A 12,776-nucleotide genomic window follows, 5' to 3' on the forward strand; every position below is an offset into this window, starting at 1 on the left:
TTTTTATTATTGTCTTTTGTTTTTACCTCAATCATTTCCTCTTCACACCTCACATTATAAATCTCTGTGTAAAAAAAAAAGAAGTTACATTTCAGGGAAAACAGGGCTTAACAAATTGTCTGAATTGCCATTTCTTGTTCCAAAGGAAGTTCTGTCTCCAAATGCCCCAACAGTCACCTTCACTCAGATAATGTCATAGCTCTATTTCTTGATTAGAGACACAATAATATCTGGGTTTTCAAGCCCAGCCTCTGACACATATTGCCTCAGTGACTTGACTAAGTTTCTTAACCTTTCAGTGTTCCTGGAAATTCCTGAAGAGTTTAAATTCAAGTAGAGTTGTAGATCTGCATGGATACAGAAACTTTCCTAAGACTTCCCTTACACCATTGATATCACAGGTCTGGGTACAAAAAAAAGGTTTTGAATGATGTCATAGAGAAAAGGAGTCATCATCTGTTGTAGAACGTTGAACTGTTAGAAAAATTTCATGTAACTAAAGCATAAAAATTTGAGTGTAATCTTTGAAGAGCTGTCGTCACATGTCAGAGGATGTTGTGAAACATTCTGGAGGTAAAATAGTTTGTGATGCCAAGGTGCAAAATTGAGGGCACTCTCCCATCACTGCATATAACTGTCAGAGGGCAAATGAAAATTAGTGTGGTTCAAGAAAAATTCATTACTAGAGAAAGAGAATGAGAAAAAATAGGAACCCTTACATCTTCAAGTCTCAGATAAGCTGTATCCTAACTATATTAAATAGCAGGTTCTATTCGGAAGGAAGTCCAAGGCAGTTATTGTGCTTTGTTTTTAAATCCAGTCACTACATCAAACTCAACACTGATGATGCTTCTGAGGGCTTTCAGGACACGCTCTGGAAGGATTCTGAAAGAAAGACAATGCATGAAACAATTTAAGAAATCAGTAGATCGGGGCGGCCAGGTAGCACAGCAAGTAAGAGCACCAGCTCCAGTGTCGATATGACCTGGAGATCGAATCCCAGGCTCAGACACTTAGCACCCACCCAGAAACACCTGGCCGTGTAACCTTGAGCAAGTTACTTAACCCCAATTGCTTAGGGGCGGCCAGGTGGCTCAGCCAGTAAGAGTACCGGCTCCAGTGTTGGGATGACCTGGGGATCAAATCCAGGCTCGATACTCAGCACCACACCCAGAAATAATTGGCCGTGTAACCTTCAGCAAGTTACTTAACCCCGATTGCTTAAAAAAAAAAATCAGTAGAACCCTTCAAAGACCCCTTCATGTGCAAGTCTCCATATTGTATATATAAGCTTTCAGCACATCCTCTGAACCAGAAGACTGAGGTCAGTGTTCATCAAAGGGAGGCTGAACTTCTCTTTAGGACAATGAGGGAGAAGCTTAAGTCTCCAGGTATTAAAACTTCATATATTAATGGGGAGAGAGGGGCAAATAGAAATTTAATAAATGATATTTTCTAGTAAAAAAAAGATTCATCCTTTCCTTCTTAGAAGACTGTGCAACATATTTAAATTTTTTTTGGATTGATGATTTGTTGGTGAAGGTGACTCCAAGTGAAGGAATCCCCTCTACCAGTATATATTAGAATTTGTTCTGTAATTGATAGTCTAAGAGAGTTGCCTGGGACACTGAGTGGTCAAATGACTTGCCCACAGCTACAGAGATAAGATGTATCAGAGGTAGCCCTTGAATGCATGTCTTCCTACTTTCAAGGCAAGAACTGTTTGCTCTGCCATATTACCTCTTACTGAATACATTTAATTTCTTTAAATCAGAACATTAGACCCTGAACACAGTAAGCACAAGGCTTCTGATCTCAAAAAGAAATTCATACCTAAGCACACCAGAAAGTGATTAAATAAGTGGCATTGCTAAATTTAAATGCATGTTAGTACCTGGTTGTTTATTTGTTCAGAAAGAAGTCAGACACGTAGATCAATCAGTTCAACAGCATACGGGGTATTAAGAGATTTTGATTACATTGCACTTAGTTCATGAAATCATAGACTTGGAGCTGATAGAGACCTCAGAGGTCATCTAGTTCGCTAAGGCATAAATTCCCTTTGTAATACCTCTGATAAGATATCCTCATTTTGAAGCCTTCCACTTCATACAAGTCTTCCCAGATCTCTCTGAAATTCTCTTTGTTAATTTCTTATGGCATAAAGGTATTCCTTTATAGTCATATACTATAATATATTCAGTCATTCCCCAAGTGATGGGCATACCTCTTAGATTTCTGTTCTTTGGCACCACCAAAAAAGCTACTATAAATATTTTTTGTATGCATGGGTACTTTTCCCCTCTCATCGATCCATTTGGGGTATAGGTCTAGTAGTGGAATCATTGAGTCAAAGGGCATGCACAGTTTAGTTACTTTGGGTCATAGTTTCAAAATGGAGGGACTAATTCATTCCTCCAACAGTGACTGCATCAATCTGCCTGTTTTCCTGCAGCTCCTCTAACATCTATTATATCTGTTATTTTCTTTTTCTTTTGTCACTTTTTCTAATTTGATGGGCATTGGGCAGAAAAACCGAGTTGCTTTAATTTGCAATCACCAATAGATAAATGATTTATTTTACTTTAATTAGTGATTTGCAACAATTTTCCATAAAGCAAAGAAAGCTTAGATTTCTTTCCACGAGAGCTGCCAGATTTCAACCATTTATCATTCAGAGAATGGCTCTTACTCTTTCTGAATCAGTTTCCTATATATTTGGGAAATAAAGCCTTTATCAGAGAAACCTAATGCAATTATTTTCCCTAGTTAATTGTTTTTTTTCTAATTTTAACTGTATTGGATTTGTGTGAAACTTTTTAAATTTTATATAATCAAAATTGTCCATTTTATCTCCTATGATCCTCTCTATCACTTGTTTTTGGTCATGGATTTTCCTCTTATTCACAGAAGATCATTTATTTTTCTTCTAATTTGTTTATGATGTTACTTTTTGTATCTGGGTCATATAACCATTTGGAATTTATCTTAATATATGGTGTGAAGTACTGGTCTAAATCTAATTTCTGCCAGACTGCTATCCAGTTTTCACAACAGTTTTTGTCAAATAGTCCTTAACCACTGACTAGGACTTTGGGGTTTATCAAATATTACGTTAATATGTTCCTTTGCTTCTGTACATTGTATACCTAATCTGTTCCCCTGCTCAGTCTATTTTTATAACCAATGTCAAAATTTTTTGATGATTATTATAGCACACTTTTTTATCTCAGGTAGAGGTATATTAAAGTCCTCTACTATTACAATTTTCCTATCTGTATCCATAACTCTTTCCTGTAAATATTTAGATGCTACTCCATTAATGTATATATGTTAAGTATTAACAGCCTAGGGGTGGAGTAGTATTTAGAAGAGGGACTTTGGGATTGATTAAATGAATGTAATGTCCAGGGGTGGGGTAGTACTTGATTAATCACACTTGGTAAATGCTGTATTTTGAATTATGCTATATTTTTATTCTGTCTGTTCTTAATTTGTCACTGAATAAAATGGAGAGCACCTATGCTGGTATTTTGAACCTTTGGGAAGTTGCCTTTGCTTGGCATTACATTATGGCGTAGTCGGCAAGGAATACAAAGCATAGTGCCTCTATTTGTTCCAGGATCCATGGCCATGTAAACTGAGATTGTAAGGCCAAGGATCCTGGAGGGTGGAATGTAATAGTAAATGAATTTAAAGATTCCCCTATATTGGCTTGGGTTTTGGTTTGATTGTGTTAAAACCCAGAGCTTGTGAATCCCACTTGTGGGATGGACTTGTTGATGTGAAAAGAGAGGGCTGAACTGGGAGGAGCTGGTGATGTAAATTTAGAGAGGCACAAGAAAAGAGAGAGGCAGAAGAACTTTTTGGAAGCAGCATCTTGGAGGCAGAGAGAGACGGAGAGGATTGCTGAGGGCCACTTTGAATTGCCCAGGACTTTTGAGAGCTGCCAAGGACTGAGGAGACATGGCTGTTATGCTGGTACTTTGTCTGTGTGTTTTGATGTTGTTTTGCCAGATTTGTCCACTGGTGAAGGACAGTGCTGTTGTTGCAGAGGTTCTGGAACCTTGCTGTTGGTTCAGAAGCCCTGAAGAAGGATTTTCTTGTTGTATGTTTACAGAAATCCTGGAAGAGGGTTTTGCATTGTTTTCAGGGGTCCTAGAACTGTTCTGCAGACAGAGAATGAATTAATGAAGAGACTGGCAATGTACCTTATGGCCTTGCTAAGCTTTGTCTCCCCAGGAACAAAGATTGCTGAGAACTTGCCTTGTGTCAAGATGAAGAAAAGACCTTCATTTGGGTATTAAATGCTGTGCTTAAGCTTGTTGTAACTGTGGGGTAGATTCAATTGTGATCCAAGGGTGGGGAACTTTTGACTTTTTTTGTGCTCTGTGATTAAACAAATGATTGTACTTTACTTATGATTGGAAACTAATCTCCATTTGAGAAGAGGGGCTTTGTGATGAACTAAATGAATGTACAGCCTAGGGGTTGGAGTAGTACTTAGAAGAGGGTCTTTGTGATTGATTAAATGAATGTAATGTCCAGGGGTGGGGTATTACATGGAGATTATTTAATCACACTTGGTAAATGCTGTATTTTGAATTATGCTATATTTTGATTCTGTATGTTCTTAATTTGTCACTGAATAAAATGGAGAGCACCTATGCTGGTATTTTGAACCTTGGGAAGTTGCCTTTGCTTGGCATTACATCATCCTAAATAAAAGTTCCCCATCCTTCCTCTCCCCACTTTCCTTAGTGTAGCCTTTCTCCCTTGTATTATCCCCACTTCCATAAGGACACAAACAGTTCATCCTCATAAAGTCTTTAATTAATGTTCATTGTATTTACCTTTTTATGTTTTTCTAGCCTTGTGTTTTATTTTAATGTTTTTCATTCAACTCTGTTCTTTGCATTGGAAATGCTTGGAAGTACTGTATTTCACTGAAGATCCATTTTTCACCCAATTACATTTTACTCAGTTTTGTGAAGTAAGTTACTCTTGGCCTATATCCTTGGCCTTCTGGAATAATCTTCTGGCTGTAATACATCTGGGCAATTTTCTTTCATTTCATGAAATATGATATCCAGAATTTTTTTTTTGACATGACTTTCAGGTAGTCCAATTAGTAACTTATCTCTCCTCAATCTGTTTTATCGGTCAGTTGTTTATGATATAAGATACCTTATATTTTCTTCTATTTTTTTCAATATTGTGACTTTGTTTTAATATTCCTTCTCATCTTCTGGAGTTATTACCTGGGATCTGGTCTAATTTTTTTAAAGGAATCAGTTGGGTAGCCTCTTGTTTTAAGCTATTATTTCTCTTTCTAAGTCTCTCTTGCATAGCTCTCATTTGTTTTTGTTTTTTGTTTTTTTTGCTTTTTGGAGGACAATTGGGGTTAAGTGACTTGCCCAAGGTCACACGGCTAGAAAGTTCTCATTTGTTTTCTATTTCTTTTCTCTATTGCTCTCATTTATGATATATTTTAAACTTTTAACTCTTGCATAATTTAATTTCTTCTAGGAATTCTAACTGATCTTTGTTTTTCTTTGAGGCTTTGCTTATAGGTGTTTTAAAATTATTTTCTTCTGGGTATGTGTCTCAGGGCATCATGGACATTATAATAATTCTTTGGTAATACATCTTTTTTCATTTTTGATGCTGAGATCATCTTATTTGGGAGTAGCAGATCCTTTCTGAATCTGAGTAACTTTACGGAGACCCTTTCCTTTGCCCTAATTGGGGGGGGGGGAGGCACTTCCTTTGTCTGGAGTCTGAGAGGGGACCTCAGATTGAACAGAGTTATAAGGGAACATTTTCTTTCCTTAGCTGCTGTCAGAGGTCCCCTCTCCCCTAGGTTTCTGAGCCCCTTTTCTTCACCCTGGTAACTGAATCTGAGGACCCCCCTTTTGTGATCTGGATCAGAGGAGCTGAGGTCAGAGGGCTGAGCTGTGCTGTGGTCAAGGGTTGAATTAGGTAGTAGTCCAGGGTGGATAGACTACACTTCTTTCTTTTACTTTGCCATTTTGGCTGGTCCTCTGACATCTTTAATTGCTAGAAAGTTCTTATACTGAATTGAAATCTGTCTCCTTGTTATTTCTACCCACTGACTCTAGTTCTGCCCTCTGGAGCTGAACAAAATAGGTCCAATTGCTTTATTACTTAAAGTTGGCGATAATGTGTATTGTGGCATAATGGATAATGAGAATAACAATATAGGAGCTCTGGAGTAGGAACCTAGAGAGCTGGTTTTAAAATCCTGGCTTGGTCATTTATCAGTTGTCAAGTTACTTTGACTCTTTGGATCTCCGTTTCCTTCTCTGCAAAGTGAGAATATTGGACCAGATCATCTCCAAGACCTCCTTCTAATTCTTAATAATGCTCCTCTGACTTCCACGAAATCCTAGGACTATTTTTCTCTTCTTCAGGCTAATTCCTTTAACCAGTTTTCATATGACATCATTTTGGACTCTTGTACCAGATGGTCAGTTCAATCTCTAAGCTGGAAAGGAGGCTGGCTTGGCATTTCTTCATAGTGAGCCTAAACTGGCCCCTTTTGATCATATCTCCTTTTCCTATATGCTCAAAAATTATGTAGTTTTTCCAGAAATCCACAGTAACCTCAATAGTCTCTCCCCGTCTCTTTTTTGAAAACTGGGACTAAATTTTCCTATCTACAGTCTTCTAGCACCTTCTCAGTGATTGCTGAAAGATAATAGACAATATAATCATATTTGTTTATAGTTTTACTACCTTATGATGGAATTCTTCTGAGCCTAGGGTTTTGACCTTGTAGGCAAAAACCTGAATTTGTGAGTCCCCAAGAAACTGAAAGTTCCTGAATTTGAAATTTGCTCCTTCCATCCCCATCCCCACCCTAGGCTTGTGGAAGGGAGATTTCCTTAACAGCATTCTCAGAGAAGAGGATCTTCCATCGATCACCCCATAGACAGAAGGGTAAAGCCATGCCATGAGGGACCAGTACTAGATGCTGCCTGCTGTCTGCATTACTCAGATGGTGGAGGCATGAGGTGAATAAAGAGGATTTAGTCAGTAGCCCTACAAAGTATTTTGGGGGGTGTCTTAAATATTTTAATGGGCATTTTGAGAGTTTGAAATTTCTATTTGTCCATGGGATCCAGTGAATCCTTTCCATCTTAGACATTTCTGTGATAGAGCAAATCAAGTCTGTCAGCCTTACTCATAGCTGGGGCAACTAAGACAGGAGTCATTCCATGGAGAACCTGGTTGGAAATGATGAACCAAAAAAAGATATTGACTTCTTTGGGGTCAGCCTTCAGTATCAGATTCAAATATGCTCAGAGTCTTTGGAGGGCCCTGGTCCATGGGTAACATAGGTATACTTTTGAAAATTAAATTCATTATTAAGCCTATTGAGTTTTTAGTAATTTAATTCTACTGTAAACAAATAAGACTTTATCTAAGCATTTAATTTTAAATCTGACATAAACATCTAAGTTTTAATTCTAATGCTGATGCAAGTATAAAAGATGCTTACCTTTCCAACACTATTAAAAAACTTAAGGAAGATGGAACGAAAATCAGACTTTGTTCAGTTAGTATGCCCTTCATAAGCCTGTTTACTACTTCTTCTGGCTCCAGTGTAGGTAAAAATCTGAAATGAAAAGAACATCTTTAAAAACTAGCAATATTTCACCTAAGACTTTAGGCTTAACTTGGTGGCAAATATAATAAAAATAATTACCAATATTCACTACAGATGTAGATCGTGCTATAGAAATTACGACACAAATTAAACATTTACTATACATTGGGATTTTACTCAAAATTTAATTTTGATAACTATTAATTCTGGATAAGAAGAAAATTATTTTATAACTTGAGTACAACTTTTTCTATATTATTCCAAGATAGAACTTCAATATATACACACAATGTGTGTATGCACACACACACAAAATATAAAAATTTTAAAGTAATTTGCTAAGATAAAGTAATTAGACATTTGAATAACAGAAATTTGATTAGTTCTAGATTAGGTGATCCTTAAACTTCCAAAATATATTCAATTTATTCCATGTTCCTAAATTGGGTCCATAATCCACACCAGTAAGTAATGTACCCAGCAGAGAATGGTGTCTCAACATACCACTGTTGGGATCTGTTTGTCTAGTCATGGTGTAGCAAGATTGCCCATTTTTACCATAATAGGCTGACTTTCAACCAATCAAAACGTCAGCTTGCTTGAATCGAATGTTTGGGGTATTCCACCCATAGTCAAACATGTCATGACTTAACTAATCAAGGGGAAATGAAGACATACCACTTGTATACTATTCCAAATATCTCGAAAATATAAATAATACAATACACAGGTCAACTTCAGATTTCATTAAAAAAGTTCCTTATTGAAAGCTAGATATGTTTATATAAATCTGAATTATTCCTCAGATTTCCTTATTCCACGTGTTCCTAATACTTATACAGATAAGGCTGGAGCAACCCAACTGCCTGATTTGAAACCATTGTTCAGTGTCTGCATTAGTCTGTTGTTTGGCTATTGAGTAAGTTTAATTATTGGGTAAGTCTAATAATAATGAGTAGCTGCTTTGAGGCTGGTATAAGAGGAGTGTGTTCTGCACCTGTGTTCTAGATATGATACAATATGATTCTGCTCTCCTTCCCTTCTCTTTGCCTCACCCAGAGACCAATCAAAGGTTCTCATCTTTTCTTTCTTTTTAAACTTAATATTCTCTGTGGTTAGAGTTCGTTTTGCTTAGCACTAATCCTTCCTTTAATTTACCCTCTCTTGTACTACCACCTCCCCCCTCCACACCCCCTTACTTCTTCCCTGTTCCTCCAATAGAGAGAAATGTATTTCTGCCCTCAGCTGCATGTCTGTATTCATCCTCCTCTTTGACCAGTTCAGATGAAAGTCAGGCTCAAGCTTTAGGCTCTTCCCCCACCCCTTTTTCCTTGTTTGTATGATTTGTGCATATTTGGGATAACTTTCTCCCATTCCCAATATGTTGTCTACTTTTCCCTTCAGTGCTCCTTTCCCCTCCTTTTCTTTTCTTCTTTTTAGATCACTAACCGCCTCCCCCCCAAAAAAAAACCCCAAACACCCACTACCAGGTCCTCTGTCTACCTCTGTGACCCTGGATTATTAGAGGATTCAGAGAGGATACATGTATTATCTCCCCATATTAGAATGTAAATAGTTTATCCTCGCTTTCCCCCTTATGAGTGCTTACTAATACTTACATAAATATTTACAGAATATAAAATTTACACAAAATGTTTGCCTAAAATAATTTTTATCTCTCTTGACACTTACATTCATATTTAAAAGTTTCTATTCAGTTCTGTTCTCATCTACAATGCTTAGAAATCCTTTATTTCATTAGAGGTCAATATTTTTGCCATCTAAGAATATACTGTTTTGCTGAGTAAATTATTCTGTTGAATTACTGTATTCCAGTACTTAAATACTGTATTCCAAACTTTCTGCTCCTTTAAAATGGTAGATACTAAATATTGTGTGATTCTGATTGAGATTTTTTGGTACTTGAATTCTTTATTTTTTTTCTTAAACTATCTTTTTTTTGACCTGGAAGTTCATTTTGGAGTTTCTTTCAGGAGCTGACTGGTTGTTTTTTTTTTTCTATTTCCACTTTGCCTTCTGACTCTAGGAGGTCCAGGAAGTTTTCTTCTATGATATTTTGAAATATGATGTCTAGGCTCTTTTTTTTGTCCACAGCTTTCAGGTAGGTAGTCTTGGTTTAAATTATCTTTACTTGATCTGTTTTTCCAGGTCAGTGATTTTGCTATGATACTTTAAACTTCCTTCTATTTTTTCAGTCTTCTGACTTTGTTTTAATATTTCTTGCTGTCTCTTGGAGTCATTAACTTCTATTTGGTTCATTTTTGTTGCTTAAGTTATGTTTTGTACCTCTTGGAATAAGAGGCACAAAATTAATTTCTTTCCAACTCTTTCTTCCATAGCTCTCATTTCCCCCACCCCCAATTTTCTACCTAGTTCTTTCATTTCTTTTTCAATTCTTTCTTCTTACTCTCTTTCATTTTAAAAATCATTTTAACTCTTAAAAAAAATTTCATCTCTTCCATAGATTCTAGTTGGACTTGTGCTCAAGCTCTATTCATTTTTTTTTTTTTGCCTTTTGGAGGGCAGTTGGGGTTAAGTAACTTGCCCAAGGTCACATGGCTAGTTTTGTTGTGTGGGTGTTAAGTGTCTGAGGCTGGAACCAAACTCAGGTCTTCCTGACTCTGGGACTGGCGCTTTACTCACTGCACCACCTAGCCACCCAAGCTCTATTCATTTTTGAGACTTTTCCTGCAGATGTTTTGGAGTCATTCTGTTCTTCTATGATTTCGTCTTGAGCATCTCTGTTACCATAATAACACTTAATAGTGGGATTTTTTTTTTGTTTGCTCATTCTTCAAGATGTACTTCCCAATTTTAGACTTGGTATTAGTGCCATATTCTGGGCATCTCTGAAGGAATGATAGTTGGTCATTTTTTGTGTCTTCTTGTTTCTGGGTGTTGCTTTATCAGGAACAGCTCAGTCCAGGGACCTGCAAGCTTCCAGTACTTCTAAATTGGTCTAATCCAGAGAGAAGACAGAGTTGCTTTTCTGATCTGAGCTCTATAAGTTCCCAACCTAGGTTTGGGTCTGAGTAACACAATTGTGAGTTTACTCCTGGTTGGAATGCTAGTAGAATTTTTGGGGGACTCAGCCACTGTCTGCCAGATGGAAAGCTCTGCAGGTTCAGAGTGACAGAACTGCAGGACCCCTTTGGTCTGGGTTACCTGCCCTAGTTAATCTAGTGAAGACTTTACAATGGACCAGAAGCTCAAAGTGAGACCCGCCCTCTCTGCTTCTGGGATCAGAGTCACACAGATGCTGCTTTCTTCTGCACTTGCTTCATATTCAGAACATAGCTTAGGTCCACTACCACTACCTGCCCTAAAGCACCACCTATAGCTGCAGGTCCTCTCTCCTGTACCACATCTGTGACCCAGAATCGGGGAGTGAGCTACAGAGCAGCCAGTTGACAATCTGTTTCTGCACAAGGTCAGGCCCCCTCTGTGATAGATATGGGCCTCTTGTCCTGGAGCGTAGCCAGGGACAGACAGGTCCAATTCCAGTACTGGAAGGCTCTATACAATATGATCTTGGATGTACTTTATCTTTGTACCCACAGATGTCAATGTCTTTCTCCCTGTGCCAATCTGGGCTAAAAAGAGTTTCATTTTGATTTGTTTTCCTTGGATTTCCTGATCAGGACTCAATATGTTGTACATTTTAGATCTTCAAGGAGGAGTTGTGGACAAGAGGTTCCTTGTATTATTTCCTTCAAACTCGAGCATCTTAGCTAGTCTTCGGTTGCTAAAATCTTCTTGGTTTCCACTTTTTTTAGGCAATAATAATGATGAAATCTTGCTAAGATGACTAGGCCTTCTACTCAGAGGAAGGATATGAGACATGTAGATGGAAACAGAATGATTGATGAGCCTTTAACTACCAGGTGGCTGTGACAGCCACTTCATCCCAGTTAGCTCTAAAGACCTATAACCTGAAGAGTCCCAAGCTCCCTGGGACTTTATATAGATTTATACTTTATATAGTTTATACTTTATATAGATCCTAAGTAAGGGCTTTTCTCTCTTTGGTTGCTTGAGAGTCAGCAATGTTCTATCATTCAGCTCTACCTCTTTCTATGGGGACAGTGCTAACTTGTTAGAGAGTTCATGGATTTGTGCATTTACCCAGAATTCAGCTCTGACTCCGGTTCATTGATAAATACCATCTCCTTCTCTGAACCTATTACATTTCAATAAATCCTGATAGAAATGGCCCTCCACAAAAGCAGACATGCACACACACTTGCTTAGCATATACTTTGTTAGAGAATGGACAGTATTTAATAACTAGGAAACAATGCCTAGTAATAAAACATCTATTGTCTGACATCCCAGTCTCTTAGAGTATGAGGGAAGCGAATAAGAAATTATTTAGCTCCTGTCATGTGCCAGGTTTTGACACAAATAATATTGATACAAATATTATTTCATTTAATTTTGCAAGGTAGCTGCTGTTTTTATCCCCTTTTTACAGTTGAGGAAAACTGAGGCCACACACCAAGTAAGTGTTTACGGTCAGATTTGAACTCAGATCTTCCTGCCTCTAGGCCCAGTGTGCTATCTGTGCCTCTAAGCAGGCCTTTAGATAATACATGAACTTTCTCAAACTTAGTAGTTGCAGGAAAGCCACAGTTTGACTACGTTTTAGTTGCACTGCCTGCAAGAGGGCAAAGCTGTACACATTCAGTTATGACTCAGACAGCACAACCAATATCTTTATGAAAACACAGTCATTTTGCAGGGGCTACAGACCTGGGACTCAGGACAGATAATGATTTTAGTCCTGCTTATCTTATCCTGGCAGGAACCCTTTGACTTTAGCTACAACTCATCCATTATGGCATAGGGTAGGGCAGACTCAGTGGCTGGCCATCAAACAGGAGAAGCCTGCCGCCACTAATGCTGTTCCTAGCTTTCCTCTGACCCTAAGTCTGAGTTCCACATCCCTCTGTCACAGCCCCCCTTCCTGTATCTAGCTCCTTGCTTCTTCCTCAGGTTCAAAGCACCTGCTGATCTAAGCAGCCATGGGGAAGGACAGCTGAAGAATGGGATAATTACAAGTCCAGTGCCTCTGACACCAAAAGGTTTTATTTTTTAAAAACTAACTCCTGTATTTATCTTT

General features: G+C 37.9%; 1 protein-coding gene across 1 annotated transcript in view; it reads right to left on the reverse strand.

Annotated features, from left to right (window-relative positions):
- The window catches only part of HSD17B11 (hydroxysteroid 17-beta dehydrogenase 11), a 37,382-nt gene continuing 24,606 nt past the window's right edge, over positions 1-12,776 (reverse strand). Inside the window, exons 6-7 of the mRNA XM_069093683.1 lie at positions 7,526-7,642; positions 1-885 (exon numbers count right to left, since the gene is read on the reverse strand). Of these exons, the coding sequence (XP_068949784.1) occupies positions 795-885; positions 7,526-7,642 (208 nt within the window). The 3' untranslated portion in view covers positions 1-794. The remainder of the gene's footprint in view (positions 886-7,525; positions 7,643-12,776) is intronic.

This window comes from Petaurus breviceps, unplaced genomic scaffold (assembly GCF_028583685.1).
Source record: "Petaurus breviceps papuanus isolate PSGF00001 unplaced genomic scaffold, PetGlider_PUasm1.0 126, whole genome shotgun sequence".
Taxonomy (NCBI): Eukaryota; Metazoa; Chordata; class Mammalia; order Diprotodontia; family Petauridae; genus Petaurus; species Petaurus breviceps.